The sequence below is a fragment of the Hyla sarda genome, chromosome 13 (assembly GCF_029499605.1).
Source record: "Hyla sarda isolate aHylSar1 chromosome 13, aHylSar1.hap1, whole genome shotgun sequence".
Classification (NCBI taxonomy): domain Eukaryota; kingdom Metazoa; phylum Chordata; class Amphibia; order Anura; family Hylidae; genus Hyla; species Hyla sarda.
Window position 1 is genome coordinate 9,691,202 of NC_079201.1, and position 19,694 is coordinate 9,710,895.

The 19,694-nt window shown below is 43.3% G+C and overlaps 1 protein-coding gene across 8 annotated transcripts; it reads left to right on the top strand.

Moving 5' to 3' along the window:
• Positions 1 to 109: 109 nt before the first annotated feature.
• Positions 110 to 18,697, top strand: LOC130297567 (mucin-3A-like). Of its 8 annotated transcripts, none has more exons than XM_056550170.1 (12): positions 110 to 128; positions 2,438 to 2,560; positions 8,055 to 8,135; positions 8,923 to 9,000; positions 9,991 to 10,068; positions 11,054 to 11,131; positions 11,958 to 11,999; positions 13,441 to 13,518; positions 14,239 to 14,511; positions 16,417 to 16,602; positions 18,186 to 18,235; positions 18,324 to 18,693. In XM_056550170.1, exons 2-12 carry the CDS (start codon positions 2,521 to 2,523, stop codon positions 18,381 to 18,383), a joined length of 1,044 nt encoding a protein of 347 aa, XP_056406145.1. In that variant the 5' UTR covers positions 110 to 128; positions 2,438 to 2,520; the 3' UTR covers positions 18,384 to 18,693. The 8 variants fall into 8 exon arrangements, 7 of the variants coding, with proteins under 7 accessions (XP_056406145.1, XP_056406144.1, XP_056406141.1 ...); XM_056550169.1 differs by lacking the exon at positions 110 to 128 and adding an exon at positions 200 to 477; XM_056550166.1 differs by lacking the exon at positions 110 to 128 and adding an exon at positions 1,181 to 1,291.
• The last annotated feature ends 997 nt before the right edge of the window (positions 18,698 to 19,694 follow it).

Sequence of the window (19,694 nt, forward strand, 5' to 3'; positions counted from 1 at the left end):
CTCCCAGCATGCCCGGACAGCCAACGGCTGTCCGGGCATGCTGGGAGTTGTAGTTTTGCAACATCTGGAGGCTCGCAGGTTGAAGACCACTGCCCTAGGGGCTCTCCTGCAGCGTGTCCCCCATAGTAGTAAGTCTATTGTTATGTAATGTTGTAAATATAGTGCATAATGTTATGTATATATATATATATATATATATATATATATATATATATAAAGTATAAAGGACCTTTAAGGACCTTTGGAGGTATCACCTGTTATGTTCACATGATGTGTTATGTTACCCAGAGAGCACCAGCTAACCAGGTGACCTGCAGCTTGACCTATGGGCTTCTGGCTCAGCCCCCTTTATAAGAAGGGGCGGCCATTACAATCTCTCTGATCACTGCTGCTGAGGAACAGCAAAGCACAGACATGACAGATCCTATGTCCAGTCCACCTGGAGGCCATAGAGCCTGCACACCAGCCACATTGTCAGTAAGTCATCTCATCTATGTCCGCTGTCTCTACCAAAGACAAGTCACTAGTCAAGTCAATTAGTCAGAGTGGCTGTATTGAAGTCTGACCCAAAAGTACTGCAAGTCCCAGCAAGCTGCAAGGCCCTGTCCGTGTTACTGGTCGACTCTCTGGGATTCTGGCCGAGCTGTAAAGACTTTAACAACTGTCTAAAGCTACCATTAACCCTTACCTGGTCTTGGACTATTATTGCCCTGCCTAACCTTGGGATAGCGGTGCTACCATTCGGGTGGTTACCAGAAAAAACACTCTGGCGTCACGAACATTATTGGTGAATAACACCTTGCCCCTGTTGGGCTGATGGCTATACCATCTGCCCCATCCACCTACACCGCTACACCCTGTGGTCACACCACAACTTTGGCGTCACCACATATGTGTGAAGAACCAGTTGGCACAGTCACCGAGCCTCAGGAGAAGCCTCAGGGGTGTAACCAGTAACCAAGTCACCCATTACGAAAACTCGGAATCGTCACCACTCATAAGGGGAGATTTATCAAAACCTGTCCAGAGGAAAAGTTGCTGAGTTGCCCATAGCAACCAATCAGATCGCTGCTTTCATTTCTCAGAGGCCTTTTCGAAAGTGAAAGTAGTGATCTGATTGGTTGCTATGGGCAACTCAGCAACTTTTCCTCTGGACAAGTATTGATAAATCTCCCTATATATATATATAGAGCCTTCTGACCAGATTCTTTTATCGAAGACATGAAAACAAGTGATTTCCAGTTCAGCACTGAGACGGAGGAGTCTGGAAACCACTATTCCAAGTCTACACGTAATGAAAAGAGGACTATAGCGCAGCACCATGCCCGATCCAGGACCCAGAACCATCATAACATTGTGTGACCGAGAACACAGAATAAGAATCCTCGTCTGCGATGGCGGGCAGACCTTCCTATCTAGAGATGTAGAGGATGCCCCCTTGTCATGGTTACACTGATCACGATGAACCCTCGCTGGTTAGAGAGTATCCCCCAAAACAAATGTTATGTTACTCAGTACCTAATCCTGATCATGTACATATCATTTTCATGCATCTAGCACCTCTATTTCTCTCACAAATACCTTCTGTCTGTTGCTCACTTGGTTTGTCCTCCTGTCCTCACTCACCATGCAGTCACTTCCTCCCTGAGTCTGCTGTGCTGTGCTGGGTCTATTCATCCAATCACTGCAGGCTGCTCTGTAACCCCCTCCTCTCTTTTTCATGCTGCAGTCTGATAGGACAGAAGTGAGCACAGAGGAGTGCTAGTCCAGCCCTTACTCCCCATGCATCCACTTCCTCCGTGAGTCTGCTGTGCTGTACTAGGTCTCTTCATCCAATCCCTGCAGGCTGCTCTGTAACCCCCTCCTCTCTGTTTTCATGCTGCAGTCTGACAGGACAGAAGTGAGCACAGAGGAGTGGTAGTCCAGCCCTTACTCACCATGCATTCACTTCCTCCCTGAGTCTGATGCTGGGTCTCTTCATCCAATCACTGCAGACTGCTCTGTAACCCCCTCCTCTCTGTTTTTATGCTGCAGTCTGACAGAGGAGTTCTACTCCCGCCCTCACTTCCTGGACTTTGTCCCGGCCTGTGCTTCAGCTGGGACAAAGATGATGCTGCAGCCTGACAGGATTATGTTCTGGATGCTATGGGGACCCCTAGTGGTCTTTTTTATAAGCCAAGATAACATTTCCTTATGAAGTATATTAGAAAGGTTAATGTTTTGCCAAGATGGACAACATAGAAAAAAGGTTTTAAATAAATAAATAAAAATGATCACATGATCAGCAGTCAACTTTTTACATGGTGGTGTAATGTAAAATATTGTTTGTTACTCACTTTCCGCTGAATGGAAGACTGGAGGTACTGGCGGATCTGGTGGTATCGATAACTATGGGGTGATAAGGCCTCTGCGTCTTCACTTGTCTCCTTATCTCTAGGACCATATGGGAGGACTGCACTTGGGTGAGGTCACTAGTGGTGGAGGAGCAGAGGGGTCACCACAACTTCTACAGGACGCAACATGAGGTGGCATTTCTTCTTCCTCGCGGTGTGCGCCATCGGTAAGCCAGCGTGCGTTGTTTCTCACTTCATTTTAGATATAGCTCTTTAGGCTTGAGGAACATCGGGCCCTTTGGGAGAAGGTAAGGAAGTCCTTTTACAAGGTGCACATTATTGGGGAGATCAATATGAATCTATGATGTTGACCATATAGAGTAGTGGTCTTAAAGATGTTGCAAAACATCAACTCCCAGCAGACGTTGGCTGTCCGGGCATGCTGGGAGTTGATGTTTTGCAACATCTGGAGGTCCACAGTTTGGAGACCACTATTATCTTACATCTGGAGGTCCACAGTTTGCAGACCACTGGTATAGGGTTATAGGACCTCTGATATCTTACATCTGAAGGTCCAATGTTTGGAGACCACTGGTATAGGGATATAGGACCACGGATAGCTTACATCTGGAGGTCCACAGATTGGAGACCACTATTATCTCACATCTGGAGGTCCACAGTTTAGAGACCACTGGTATAGGGTTATAGGACCACTGATATCTTACATGTGGAGGTCCACAGTTTGCAGACCACTGGTATAGGGTTATAGGACCACTGATATCTTACATCTGAAGGTCCAATGTTTGGAGACCTCTGGTATAGGGATATAGGACCACGGATAGCTTACATCTGGAGGTCCACAGTTTGGAGACCACTATTATCTTACATGTGGAGGTTCACAGTTTGGAGACCACTGTATAGGGTTATAGGACCACTGATATCTTACATCTGGAGGTCCACAGTTTGGAGACCACTGGTATAGGGTTATAGGACCTCTGATATCTTACATGTGGAGGTTCACAGTTTGGAGACCACTGTTATAGGGATATAGGACCACGGATAGCTTACATCTGAAGGTCCACAGTTTGGAGACCACTGATATCTTACATATGGAGGTCCACAGTTTGGAGACCACTGTATAGAGTTATAGGACCTCTGATATCTTACATCTGGAGGTCCACAGTATGGAGACCACTGTATAGGGTTATAGGACCTCTGATATCTTACATCTGGAGGTCCACAGTTTGGAGACCACTGATATCTTACATCTGGAGGTCCACAGTTTGGAGACCACTGATATCTTACATCTGGAGGTCCACAGTTTGGAGACCACTGTATAGGGTTATAGGACCACTGATATCTTACATCTGGAGGTTCACAGTTTGGAGACCACTGATATCTTACATCTGGAGGTCCACAGTTTGGAGACCTCTGGTATAGGGATATAGGACCACTGATATCTTACATCTGGAGGTCCACAGTTTGGAGACCTCTGGTATAGGGATATAGGACCACTGATATCTTACATCTGGAGGTCCACAGTTTGGAGACCACTGGTATAGGGTTATAGGACCTCTGATATCTTACATGTGGAGGTTCACAGTTTGGAGACCACTGTTATAGGGATATAGGACCACGGATAGCTTACATCTGAAGGTCCACAGTTTGGAGACCACTGATATCTTACATATGGAGGTCCACAGTTTGGAGACCACTGTATAGAGTTATAGGACCTCTGATATCTTACATCTGGAGGTCCACAGTATGGAGACCACTGTATAGGGTTATAGGACCTCTGATATCTTACATCTGGAGGTCCACAGTTTGGAGACCACTGATATCTTACATCTGGAGGTCCACAGTTTGGAGACCACTGATATCTTACATCTGGAGGTCCACAGTTTGGAGACCACTGTATAGGGTTATAGGACCACTGATATCTTACATCTGGAGGTCCACAGTTTGGAGACCACTGTATAGGGTTATAGGACCTCTGATATCTTACATCTGGAGGTCCACAGTTTGGAGACCTCTGGTATAGGGATATAGGACCACTGATATCTTACATCTGGAGGTCCACAGTTTGGAGACCACTGTATAGGGTTATAGGACCACTGATATCTTACATCTGGAGGTCCACAGTTTGGAGACCACTGTATAGGGTTATAGGACCTCTGATATCTTACATCTGGAGGTCCACAGTTTGGAGACCTCTGGTATAGGGATATAGGACCACTGATATCTTACATCTGGAGGTCCACAGTTTGGAGACCACTGTATAGGGTTATAGGACCACTGATATCTTACATCTGGAGGTCCACAGTTTGGAGACCACTGTATAGGGTTATAGGACCACTGATATCTTACATCTGGAGGTCCACAGTTTGGAGACCACTGTATAGGGTTATAGGACCACTGATATCTTACATCCATGTGGTTCCCAAACTGTTTTAGCCCAATGACCTTACACAGGAATCCTCCACCATCGCTCTTTAGCCTTCTTCAGGAAGCTTAACCCCTTGATTACGCTTTTTTTTTTTCGTGTTAATTTTTTACGCCTTTTAATAGTCATAACTCCCTCAATTTCCTAACTACAGACCCATATGAGGCTTGTGATATTTGTGGAGAGAAATAAAAAAAATATTAAAAAAAAAGGCAATTTTTGTAACTTTCGGGGGTTTAGTTTTTACGCAGTGCACGTTACGGTTATCTTTATCCTGTAGGTCCATATGATTACAATGATACACAGTGTATATAGGTTTTGTTTTCTTTTACTGTTTTAAAAAATTATAACTTTTTGTAAAAAAAATCAGTAAGCTTAGAAATCGTCCTCTTCTGACCCCTATAACCCATTTATTTCTCCATATACCGGGTTGTATAAAGCAAATTTTTTGCGCCGTGATCTGTAGTTTTTATCGGTACCACTGTTGTTTTGGTGGGACTTTTTGATTGCTTTTACTTCCTTTTTTTTAAGTATATGAAGTGACCAGAAATCAACAATTTTGGACTTTGTTTTTTTATTTTTTTATTTTTCTGCATTTTATTATATCATGCGTTTTCATTAACATTATACATTAACATTATGTTTATTTTATTTTTTGTTTATATTATTTTATTAAAAAAAATGGAAAAAGGGGGAGATTTAAACATTTCATAGGGGAGGGGCTTATTCTCATTTATTAACACTTATTTTTTTATTCACTATTTTGTAGTCACCATAGGAGACTATTACGTGGAATCTTTTATTGCATTGGCTGAACAGTGCTATGCCATAGTACAGCATTGATCAGTGTTATCGGTGCTCGCATCAGCTGATGCAGCCTGGATAGTCACAACGGATCCGATGGCACGTAAACAGATAAGAGACCTCCGACCATCACCTCAGCTTATCTCCCTGCCATTACCCTCGGAGGTCCCGGTCAGCCCCCCCCCCCCCAAAATCCACCAGCACCAGTTATTTGCACTTTTAGATGCCGCAATTGACTTTGAATGTGGCATCTAAAGTGTTAAAGCTGGACATTAGCAATATTCACCTATCGGACCCCCGCGATCAGACATCTTATCCCCTATACTTTGGATAGGGGATAAGATGTCTAGCGATGGAGCACCCCTTTAAATTAACCCTTGTGCAGTTAGATACGAGTGGTCCGGGGTAGCGTGGGATTTGCGCAAATCCTGCGCCAAAAATTTTCCATGCAAACCATGCCCACTTTCACCAACAAACACGCCCCCTGGCACTGACAGTGCCAATGGCCTGCGCACCTGGTCACATAATAAATGCGGCGTACCCAGATTCTTGGCCTACATTGGCCATTTGTTCACAGGCGCAAATGCTTTAGGGAATGTCCCCCCAATGTCTCCTGTTTCATTCATTATCTTATATAAAAAAAACTGGCTCCAGGTGAATATTGGGCCCATCTACTGTCTCCTCGCTTTGTTAAAGGGGTACTCCGGTGGAAAATATATATATATATTTTTTAATCAACTGGTGCCAGAAAGTTAAAGGGGTTATCCAGGAAAAAACTTTCTTTTTTAATATATATATCAACTGGCTCCAGAAAGTTAAACAGATTTGTAAATTACTTCTATTAAAAAACCTTAATCCTTTCAGTACTTATGAGCTTCTGTAGTTAAGGTTCCCGAGACACGTGTCATCAGAGAGCACTTAGACAGAAAAGAACAACCTTAACTTCAGCAGCTCATAAGTACTGAAAGGATTAAGATTTTTTAATAGAAGTAATTTACAAATCTGTTTAACTTTCTGGAGCCAGCTGATATATAAAAAAAAAGTTTTTTCCTGGATAACCCCTTTAAACAGATTTGTAAATCACTTCTAATAAAAAAATCTTTATCCTTCCAGTACTTCTTAGCGGCTGTATATTACAGAGAAAGTTCTTTTGTTTTTGGATTTTTTTTCTTCTGTCCACAGTGCTCTCTGCTGACACCTCTGTCTGTATCTGGAACTGTCCAGAGCAGCATAGGTTTGCTACGGGGATTTTCTCCTGCTCTGGATTAAGATTTTTTAATAGAAGTAATTTACAAATCTGTTTAACTTTCAGGAACCAGTTGATTTAAAAAATAATAATAATAAATTTCCACCGGAGTACCCCTTTAAGTATAAAGAATGACCTATATAGCCATGAGTCATTTCAGGGCCGTTTCTGCCTATAGGCAAAATAGGCAGCTGCCTAGAGCGCCCTCTTGATGGGGGCGCTGCTCTGCCCGTGCAGAAATTTAGTAGCCAGCTAGCATCCAAAACACCTGGCACTCATCTGAAGCACCCGCCCAGCCAGCACCACCGTCGCAACCCCCCCTTCCCGCCCCGGTATCATCATCATAATATGCAATCTTCAGCCTGCTGGAGCAGCGCAGTGCCACCTCCAAGCCAGACAGGCAGGTCCTGACATTGCGTGTGCCTCCATACATCCGCCTTATGAGGAGGAGGTTTGCTTCAGTGTGTCTCACCAGTAGTAATGTGGGGTGTGTCAAAGGGTGGAGCCAATGGGTGTGGTCAAGGGGCGGCAAAATTAGCTTTTGACTAGGGTGGCAAAAATCCTTGCACCAGCTCTGAGTCCCCTTCTAGGTTTAAAGAGGTTTTTTATATATCAACTGGCTCCATATATATCAACTGGCTCCAGAAAGTTAAACAGATTTGTAAATTACTTCTATTATAAAATCTTAATCCTTTCAGTACTTATGATCTGATGAAGTTAAGTTGTTCTTTTCTGTCTAAGTGCTCTCTGATGACACGTGTCTCGGGAAACGCCCAGTTTAGAAGCAAATCCCCATAGCAAACCTCTTCTAAACTGGGCGGTTCCTGAGACAGACAGAAGTGTCAGCAGAGAGCACTGTTGTCAGACAGAAAACAACAACTTAACTTCAGCAGCTAAGAATTATTGAAAGGATTAAGATTTTTTAATAGAAGTAATTTACAAATCTGTTTAACTTTCTGGAGCCAGTTGATATATATGGAGCCAGTTGATATATAAAAAACCTATTTAAACCTAGAAGGGGACTCAGAGCTGGTGCAAGGATTTTTGCCACCCTAGTCAAAAGCTAATTTTGCCGCCCCTTGACCACACCCATTGGCTCCACCCTTTGACACACTTTTATATATATATATAAAAGTTTTTTCCTTGAATACCCCTTTAATGGCCCCTGCCATGTGCCCAAACGTTGCCTCTGACCTTGGCCCTTACGTCTTTTTATTTTTATTTACAGCTACCACCGATGCAGACCAAACATCTGCAACACCCAACCACAGCACAGACCATGTGCCATCTGCCCATGTTCCATCTCAAGGTGAGAGGTTCTTTTAAAGGGCCAGGATATGTTTATCTGATTGTATTACTGCTCTTATATAAAAGATAGGTGGCAGTGTAAGTGTAGTGTCCCAGCATAGTGCCCCACTACAATAATGGGGTGGGACATACATTTGGGGTGGTGTAAGTTTACTTGCAGAAAATTTTTTGTGCATTGCTCTATATTCATAGCATAAACCGAGGTGAAACAGGAGTAAAAGGCTTAAAACTTGCATCACTGGTGTATCAGATGAATGATGCATTGGTCGCGTGATGCTCCCTAGCCTATGGTTTTGCACAGAAACCTCTAGGAGGCTGTGGAAGAAGTCCTCAGTCCAGCCTGATCTCCCAGGAGAAGGGGTACACCCAAAACAGTCCTAAGTCTTTTCAGAGCCATGTGTCTCCTATCTCTTCTCCTGTATTGCATACCTACACCAAGGCCAAAGGGTTATTTCTAGATGAAATCCTATTCTACAAGCAAGTCACAGTTCTTTTCTTGTACCAGTCCATGCTGTTAGGATAGAGTGCTTCACGTCTTCATGTAGGAGTTTCATCTAACACAGAGGAGAATAACACTGAACAAGGACTCCTCTGCATACACTTATCTTCTCAGTGACCTACAGTTGGAGTTTTCGGCATACATCCTTCTGGGTATTGTGTCTTGTTTTAGGAATATTAGGCCATATAGTAAGGAGATTACATAGCCTTCTGACTATGGGAAGTATCTAGTGCCCAGATTTTGCCTGGTGTTGATGTTGCACCTTATATCTCTTTCTTCTTGCTTGTAGCTGCCACTCATGCCAACCCAACATCTGCTGCCCATGTCAAAACAGACCACCTTATACCTACCCATATTTCAACTCAAGGTAAGAGTCAGTTGCATGGTTAACACACATGTTTTCTTTCAAAAACTAAGGCCAGGTAAATGATGCATTGGTCACATGTTGCTCCCTAGCCAATGGTTTTCCATAGAAACCTTTAGGAGGCTGTGGAAAGAGTCCCTAGTCCAGACTGCTCACCCAGGAGAAGGGGTGCACCGAAAACTGTCCTAAGTCTTTTCAGTGCCACGTGTCTCCTAGCTCTGCTCCTGCTGGGCATACCTACACCTAGGCCAAAGGGATATTTCTAGGTGACAATGTAATGGATAAGCTAAAATGGCTATTTAGAATATGCATGCTAAAATGGCCACTCACTAGCTCACTCCCCCTCCCATCATGTTTGAAACAATGTGTATAAGATGGCGCCTCCAGAGAGAGCTGCACCCAAGATGATAAGACCCACTGGCTGGATGAGGAACACCTACAGATGGAAGAAACCAATCACAAGGACAGCTATTCTTGACGTATAGCTTTGCACATGGCACATTGTTACAGACTATAAAAACCCTGTAAAACTGTTTTAAATACAGGAAGTATAATTTGCTGAACTTTGTGTCAGAGTGATTTTCTCCTCTCGTGCATGCACTAATCCTGATACCTAATTAGGATGGGGGCAGACACTTATCTGATACCGGGTCCGGTTCCAATCCATTTCAACATCCTGTTCTACAAGCTAGTCACAGTTCTTTTCTTGTACCAGTCCATGCTGTGAGGATAGAGTGCTTCATGTCTTCATGTAGGAGCTTCATCTAAGACAGAGGAGAATAACACTGAACAAGGACTCCTCTGCATACACTTATCTTCTCAGTGACCTACAGTTGGAGTTTTTGCCATACATCCTTCTGGGTATTGTGTCTTGTTTTAGGAATATTAGGCCATATAGTAAGGAGATTACATAGCCTTCTGAATATGTATCTAGTGCCCAGATTTTGCCTGGTGTTGATGTTGGACTTTATATCTCTTTCTTCTTGCTTTCAGCTGCCACTCATGCCAATCCAACATCTGCCTCCCCTGTCAAAACAGTCCACCTTATACCTACCCATATTTTAACTCAAGGTAAGAGTCAGTTGCATGGTTAACACACGTTTCCTTTCAAAAACTAATGCCAGATGAATGATGCCTTGGTCACATGTTGCTCCCTAGCCAATGGTTTTGCATAGAAACCTTTAGGAGGCTGTAGAAAGAATCCTAGTCCAGACTACTCTCCCAGGAGAAGGGGTGCACCCAGTCCTAAGTCTTTCCAGAGCCACGTGTCTCCTAGCTCTGCTCCTGCTGGGCATACCTACATCTAGGCCAAAGGGTTATTTCTAGGTGACATTGTAATGGATAAGCTAAATTGCCTATTTAGAATGTGCTTGCTAAAATGGCCACTCACTAGCTCGCTCCCCCTCCCATCATGTTTGAAACAATGTGTATAAGATGGCGCCTCCAGAGAGAGCTGCACCCAAGATGATAAGACCCACGGGCTGGATGAGGAACACCTGCAGATGGAAGAAACCAATCACGAGGACAGTTATTCATGATGCATAGCTTTGCACATGGCACATTGTTACAGACTATAAAAACCCTGTAACTGTTTTAAATACAGGAAGTATAATTTGCTGAACTTTGTGTCAGAGTGATTTTCTCCTCTCGTGCATGCACTGATCCTGATACCTAATTAGGAAGAGGGCAGACACTCATCTGATACCGGGTCCGGTTCCGATCCATTTCAACATCCTGTTCTACAAGCAAGTCACTGTTCTTTTCTTGTACCAGTCCATGCTGTGAGGATAGAGTGCTTCACATCTTCATGTAGGAGTTTCATCTAAGACAGAGGAGAATAACACTGAACAAGGACTCCTCTGCATACACTTATCTCCTCAGTGACCTACAGTTGGAGTTTTCTGCATACATCCTTCTGGGTATTGTGTCTTGTTTTAGGAATATTAGGCCATATAGTAAGGAGATTACATAGCCTTCTGAATATAGGAAGTATCTAGTGCCCAGATTTTGCCTGGGGTTGATGTTGGCCCTTATATCTCTTTCTTCTTTCTTTCAGCTGCCACTCATGCCAACCCAACAACTGCCGCCCATGTCAAAACAGACCACCTTATACCTACCCATATTTCATCTCAAGGTAAATGGTCTCAATGAAATGGTCTAGCCATAAAAAGGTGCTAAAAAGTGTTGCCCGGAGCAATTTTTGGGGCTATAGCAAACGCCATAGCCCATAGCGTTGCTGGACTTCCTTCTCTATTCAGTAATGGTGGGATCAGACTGATTTTTAGAGGTTATTTGGGCTATAGCATTTGCTATAGCCCCCAAAATAGGTCTGTGCAAATGAGTCATCATTTTGGTCATGTATGCCCCCATATATGGATGTATTTTGGAACGTAAAGGCCCCAAAAGTTGGGAGGAATAGTTATCAGCCGGGAAAGTAATTAAGTAATTATTAAAATGGTGTTTTTAGTTATAGAGCACAGTTTCCCTTAAAGGGGTATTCCAGTAAAAAAAAACTTTTTTTTCCATATCAACTGGCTCCAGAAAGTTAAACAGATTTGTAATTTACTTCTATTAAATCTTAATTCTTCCAGTACTTATCAGCTGCTGAAGTTGAGTTGTTCTTTTCTGTCTGACCACAGTGTTCTCTGCTGACACCTCTGTCTGTCTCAGGAACTGTCCAGAGTAGAAGAGGTTTGCTATGGGGATTTGGACAGTTCCTGAGACAGACAGAGGTGTTAGCAGAGAGCACTGTGGTCAGACAGAAAAGAACAACTCAACCTCAGCAGCTGATAAGTACTGGCAGGATTAAGATTTTTTAAAGAGAAGTAGTTTACAAATCTGTTTCATTTTTTGGAGCCAGTTGATTTGAAAAAAAATTTTTAAACTGGTTTTAAACTTTAAATGTATTAGGACAATACAACATCGCTGTTTATGCTAAAAATTTACTTTTTCCTTACTAGGGAGTCCTACAGTTGTCTCTAAGATTATTCCAAAGGCACATGGTAAGTTTTGGAAATGATTCCTTTCTAATTGTTTTCATCTATATGTGTGTATACGCATAGTATATATATATATCTTGCCTACTAAAGGGGTTGGAGGAGGACGTTAAGGAGTCATTGAGATAAACAGTCTTGTCTTTTGGGTGCTGGAGGGGGGTCCTGGGGGTTAGTGCCTAATACTGCACTTCCTTAACTTTTCAGACTGATTGTTTTGTAACAATGTGCGGTTTCATATTCTTGATATTAAAGGGGTATCCCGCCCCTAGACATCTTATCCCCTATCCAAAGGATAGGGGATAAGATGTCTGATCACAGGGGTCCCACTACTGGGGACCCACACGATCGGGGCTGCAGTACCCCAGACATCCGATGCGCGGAGCGAACTTCACTCCATGCCGGATGACTGAGGCTCGTGACGTCACAGCCACGCCCACTCAATGCAAGTCTATGGGAGGGGGCGTGATGGCCCTCCCAAAGACTTGCATTGAGGGTGTGTGGCCGTGACATCACGAGCACGGCACAGCCGTGATGTCACGAGCCTCTGGTGCTGCACCCGACTCCCTAAACAAACGCCTGGTGCAGCAGGGAGATCGCGGGGGTCCCGCTGCTGGGATATCCTTTGGATAGGGGATAAGATGTCTAGGCATGGAGTACCCCTTTAATAACAGTTGTTTACCCATTTCCTTCGAAAAACTAAGGTCAGATAAATGATGCCTTGGTCACATGTTACTCCCTAGCCTATGGTTTTGGACAGAAACTTTTAGGAGGCTGCAAGAAGAGTCCCTAGTCCAGCCTGATCTTTTAGGAGAAGGGGTGTACCCAAAACTATTCTTGCCAGGTACAGATCAGTGGAGGATGTCAAAATTTATTGTGATAAACTACAACACTGCTGCTGCAACTTACCCGTCCGAACGCACCGGAAGCAAATAATCATCTCCAGTGCCTTAGCTGTCTAACGGAAACAGAATGACAACATAGTTGGCAAAAAAAAAAATACAGTTTTGGATGACTGAGCTTTGTACAAACATTGTGACTACTCCTTGTCATCAAAACATCATAAATTCTTCTAGGTCCCCTTGCACAAAGTCAAAAATTTTGTAGGATTATAGTCAGGTGTAGGAGTTACCAATTATACCAAACAGCTATTAAAGATCATCATTTTTATACATAGATTAAAACAGAGTAATTTACTGATACAGAAACAGCTGTGTAGGAGGCTTAAAACTGGGCGAGGAACAGCCAAACTCTGCTAGAAAGGTAAGGTTGTACACCATGGCAATACTGAGTACAGCAACAAGACACAAGGTAGTTGTCCTATATTACCAAGGTCTAAACCAAGTTTAGACCATTCCTATTTTAGGAATATCAGGTCATCTAGTGAGATTGCATGGTCTTCTGGTGTTGATGTTGGCCCTCATATCTTTTTGTTCTTTTTCTTTTACAGCCGACACTCATGCCAACCCAACATCTGCCGCCCACGGCAGCACAGACAACCTTATACCTACCCATGTTCAATCTCAACGTAAGAGCAAGATGTTTGGTTGACACATCTGTGGTAATAGAGTTGAAATGGTCTTGTCTTATAGGTGCTGGAGGAAGATGACGGGGTCGGCGCCCAATGCTGTATTTCCTGCCGGACAGGATCAGACTGATTTTTTTATTTATTTTTTTTAGCTTTCATATTCTTATTTACAACCAACCTACAACCAAGAAGGTTGGTTGTAAATATAAAAAGGTGGCCCAGAGACCCTTAGGGGAGTTTTTCGTCTTGTGCTTCCATATTCTTGGCATAAACAACAGTTTAGACCCCTCCAAAAAAAAATAAAAAATTGTGCAAATGGGTCATCATTTCAGTCTTTTATACCCCAATATATGGATGTATTTTGGAACCTAAAGCCCCAAAATTTGGGAGGAGTGATAAAAGTCTGATCACGGGGAATCTGGCCACGGGGATCCCCCACGATCTCCGGCACGCCATCCCAGCGTCCTGCACATTTCTGTTCAAAACGGCAGCTTCGAGTGGCGGTGGTTGGGACGTCACACTCCGCCCCCTCCATTCATGTCTGTGGGAGGGGGCGTGCACACGCCCCCTCCCATAGACATGAATGGAGGGGGCGTGACGGCTGTGAACCCCAGTCATCCGGCATGGAACAGAGTTTGCAACTGGGGTGCCGCGCCGGAGTTCACAGGGAGTTTATAATTTTCCTGGTTTTAACCACATTTTATTTTGTATTTCCTATAGTTATGGGCTCTCTATCAAAACCGACCATATACCACAATCTCCACGGCAACACGACGCATATCACTTGTTTCTCCAAATCCGGACCTCTGCCCATCCGATATCAGTTCTTCCTAAATGACTATATGGAACAGGAAAAAATTGTTGATAAACCGGAACCTGCAAGCTTTACCATTCCGATGACCCCCGGAACGCAAGTCCTTCTGAAGTGCACGGCGATAAGCGCGACTGGTGAAAAGTCGAGTAGCAAAGTATCACTGGTAGCTATACAGCCGGGTACATAATGATGGACTTTGGAGGCTTCTTTATCCTCTTTGAACACATGCCACTTTTTACCGAGATTTTCTCAAAAATTCCGGTATATTTTCAAAGGGGCAGTATCAAAACTAGAAAAATGTATCCTTGGCACTCACCGAATATAAAAATATACTCAAAATCGCTCATATCGGGAGAGGTGAACCGAGCAGGCCACCGAGCTGCGCGCAGAACCGGCTATCGGCTACAGCACCGTTTCCCGGTTACCTTCTTAGGCCTTTGAATTGTTCCCTGTTCTATTCCAATGGAGTAACTGAAAAAATGTTGGTGGGCCTTGAGGACTGGGTTGGGGACCATTGGTTAAAGGAGTAAAGTGGAATTTTTTTTATTTTTTTTTAAATCAACTAATGCCAGAAAGTTAAACAGATTTGTAAATTACTTCTATTAATAAATCTCAACCCTTCCAGTACTTTTTAGCGGCTGGATACAACAGAGGAAATGCTGTTCTTTTTGGATTTCTCTTCTGTCACCACCACAGTGCTCTATGCTGACCTCTGCTGTCCATTTTAGGAACTGTCCAGAGCAGCATATGTTAGCTATGGGGATTTTCTCCTGCTCTGGACAGTTCCTAAAATGGACAGCAGAGAGCACTGTGGTCGTGATAGAAGAGAAATTCAAAAAGAAAAGCATTTCCTCTGTTGTATACAGCTGCTAAAAAGTACTGGAAGGATTAAGATTTTCTAATAGAAGTAATTTACAAATCTGTTTAACTTTCTGGCACCAGTTGATTTAAAAAAATAAATAAAAATAAAAAAGTTTTCCACTCGAGTACCCCTTTAAAGGGGTACTCCGCCCCTAGACATCTTATCCCCTATCCAAAGGATAGGGGATGTCTGATGGCAGGGGTCCTGCCGCTGGAATGTCACGGCCATGCCCCCTCAATGCAAGTCTATGGGAAGGGGGCGTGGCATCCGCCACGCCCCCTTGCCATAGACTTGCATTGAGGGGGAGGGCGTGACATCACGAGGAGGGGCGTGGACCTGATGTCAGCACCGCATCGCTAGTCATAAGGCACATAGCAAAGTTTGTTTCGTGCACCGGATGACTTTGGTGCCACAGCAGAGATCGCATGGACTCGTAGCAGCGGACCCCCGCGATCACACATCTTATCCCCTATCCTTTGGATAGGGGGATATGATGTCTGGGGGTGGAGTACCCCTTTAAAGAGATTTCTAATATATTCAACTATATCTAGCCATATACATTACATAGCTGACCCCGAACGCCCCTTTCCCTCACCCATAAGCATATATTTAAAATGGGGAGAATGGGGTAAGCAGTAGTGATGAGCGAGCAGGGGCCATATTCGAATTCGCGATATTTCGCGAATATAGGGCCGAATATTCGTAATGAAAATTCGTAATGAAATTCGCATAGTGCGCAGAAGGGAGGGATCAGTGTCCTCTGACTGGAAGTGGCAATTTTTTGCGAATATTTGCATATTCCTGAATATGCAAATATTCACAAAAAAAAAACAAAAAAAAAAACAATATTCGCCATTACGAATAGATATATCACTATATTCTAAAGATTCCCAAAATCGCAAAATGCCAATATTTGCGGTAAAATTTAGCATTTCCGATATTCGCGCTCAACACTAGTAAGCACATGTTATACACCTCTGACAACACCCATGAGTACGAAAGGATCGGGCAAGTCGAAATCCGACTGCCTGATCCTACTACATTCTGAAATTAGGGAGGGGGGGGGGTAAGGAGGCCCCTATACACATTAGGTGGTGGGCTGGTCCTGTTGGAATTGTCGGGTTCAGCCAAGCTCTGTTAAATACATTTGGAGGGGATGAATGACATTGGGGTTCTTTTTAGGGTAGTCTTTTATAGTGTTTCTTTCTTCTTTCTGATCCAGATGATTCCCCAGCAGACGATGCGGAGACAGATCATGGCCGGGATGGACCCGACCATCTTATCCCTCTACAACATATCCTGACATCCGTCACCCCAGACGTTCTAGAAAAGAACAAGTTGGTGTTGATGATCTGTGGTCCCCTAATCTTGGTTTACTTTGTCCTCTTCATCGTTTTTTCTTATTTACGTGAGTCCTGACTTTATAGACTGTAACATGGGGCTTCTCGAAATTCTACTGCGGCTTCACCAGAGGGATCAAGGTGGGGCCTGGGCCTCATCATCTGTATATGGAGGCTTAGGAAACCACTGTGACATACTATTATGCTGTGTGGGCACCATTGTGTTGCACTACTATGTGGACACCATAATATGGTTTAAAGGGGTACTCCGGTGGAAAACTATTTTTTTTAATCACTGGTGCCAGAAAGTTAAACAGATTTGTAAATTACTGCTATTTAGAAATCTTAATCCTTCCAGTATTTATCAGCTGCTGTATGCCCCAGAGTTGTGTAGTTCTTTTCTGTCTGACCACAGTGCTCTCTGCTGACACCTCTGTCCATTTCAGGAACTGTCCAGAGCAGGATAGGTTTGCTATGGGGATTATTGCTCAGACTCTGGACAGTTCCTGACATGGACAGAGGTGTCAGCAGAGAGCACTGTGGTCAGACTGGAAAGATCTACACAACTTCCAGTGGAGCATACAGCAGCTGATAAGTACTGAAAGGATTAAGATTATTATAAAGAGATAATTTACAAATCTGTGTAACTTTCTGCCACCAGTTGATTTAAAAAAAAAAAAGAAATACATTTTTTTTTTTCACCGGAGTACCCCTTTAACAAAATAATACTAGCTTATAGCCTATGGTAAATTATTACCCTTATCATAGGAGAGCGTTTTCCCAAACCGCGTGCCTCCAGCTGTTGCAAAACTACAACTCCCAGCAAGCCCAGACAGCCGTTGGCTGTCTGGGCATGCTGGGAGTTGTAGTTTTGCAACAGCTGGAGGCACGCTGGTTGGAAAACACTGGATTAGAAGGAAGGGTATAAAAAAAAGTGCTTCTTTATTGTAGGATTCCAAAACATAGCTGTCCGGGCATGCTGAGAGTTGTAGCTTTGCAACAGCTGGAGGCACATAGTTTGGAAAACACTGCCATGGGATATAATCTAGATGGAGATTGGTTGAACAATAGGTTTTTGCGGGGAATTAAAGGGGTACTCCGCTGGAAAACATTAACTGGTGCCAGAAAGTTAAACAGATTTGTAAATCACTTCTATTTACAAATCTTAATTCTTCCAGTACTTATCAGCTGCTGTATGCTCTACAGGAAGTTGCGTAGTTCTTTTCTGTCTGACCACAGTGCTCTCTGCTGCCACCTCTGTCCATGTCAGGAACTGTCCAGAGTAGGAGCAAATCCCCATAGCAAACCTCTCCTGCTCTGGACAGTTCCTGACATGGACAGAGGTGTCCGCAGAGAGCACTGTGGTCAGATTGGAAAGAACTACACAACTTCCTGTGGAGCATACAGCAGCTGATAAGTACTGGAAGGATTAAGATTTTTAAATAGAAGTAATTTACAAATCTGTACAACTTTCTGGAGCCAGTTGATATGAAGAATTGTTAACCTTTTAAACTTCTTCTGCAGTTATAATGAGAATATGAGATTATATATATATATATATATATATATATATATATATATATATATATATATCACACACACACATATTTATATATATATATTTTTTTTTTTTTCCATTTTTTTTAACCAGGTGGCCAAAAGGAACAAAAGAAAGGCAAACTCCATTTTGATGAGCGAACGGTCAGTGTCTTTCATTTTAGCCTATATGGTCTTTATTGCTGTATTGTAGATGATTTCTATTGTAGATGATGTCTTGTTTTTCCACCAGGACCTGCTTTCCTCTTCGGACCTGGATTTCTACCAGAACCTGGATTTCACATGCCCCTAATCCCTCAGGCGGGACTGAAAAAACCCCTCAAGAGATAAAACTATATATGTATATAAGGGCTATGACTGCGGGGACACCTTTTAAAGTCATGTTTCCTGTCATCATTGTCCGGGCAAAGGAATAACCGTATTAGCCCCATCCATCAATGTTCAATATAGCGGTATGTCGGCGCTTCCGTAGAATCTGCGGTGGTGCATGGGGTAGGGTAAAGCCACAGATGATACCCAGCACTCACCAGTAATGCGCAGTGAAGATTTATCATGCCAAAGCGAAGTACAAGGACGCGTTTCGGCGCGGGAGCCTTCCTCAGCTGTCTGCCGTAGGCAGACAGCTGAGGAAGGCTCCCACGCCGAAACGCGTCCTTGTACTACATTTACTTTTTATGATAAAGGGGAACTCCACCCCTAGACGTCTTACCCCCTATCTAAAGGACAGGAGATAAAATGTCTGATCACAGGTGGTCCCGCCCTGGGACCCTCGCCATCTCGGCACGGAGAATGCCCCTCAGCATTCTGAACATTATGGTTAGAATGCCAGGTTATGGCGGCCTTGGTCGTGATGTCATAGTACAATCAGAATTCGATTTTTTTTTTTTTTCAATCGAGACTTTGCAAAGTTGCTTAATTTAAAAAAAATATTATTTTTAGATAAAAAACAAAAAAAAAATTGTTTGCAAGGTGTATACAGCTCTTCAGACCTTGTAACGGAGCATATAGCAACCCGGTAATGTGAATTGTGTGAGCGACTGGATGTGTTCTCTCTCTATATAATATATATATATATGAAAATAGATTTATACAACAATATATATTAAATGTGAACTATTTGGAATTGTATGCAATAAAAACCTATATTTACAGCCATTTCCTCCATCTTTGTCATGATCACATGATACATTTTGAGATAGAGTCCCCCTCAGCCACCATGGTTGCCTCTGCTGTTATGGCTGTGCTTGGAGATAGAGATGGGGTGACATCTTGGTTGCTGGAGGCACTAGTAAACCGAGGAATTTTTTTTTTTTTTTTTTACAAAAGTTTGATATGGCCTCTGGTATCTTCCTTGAGTCTCCACACAGAGTGAAAAGAGCCGCCATCTTTCCTCTATCCCAGAGTTTAGGTTGTGAGGTAAAGACATGAGCTAAGGACATGTGTTAAGGATGTGCGTTAAAGACGTGAGGTAAGGTAAGGACGTGGGGTAAAGCTGTGAGGTAAGGGTGTGTGTGTGTGTTAAGGACGTGGGGTAAAGCTGTGAGGTAAGGGTGTGTGTGTTAGGGACGTGGGGTAAAGCTGTGAGCTAAGGGTGTGTGTGTTA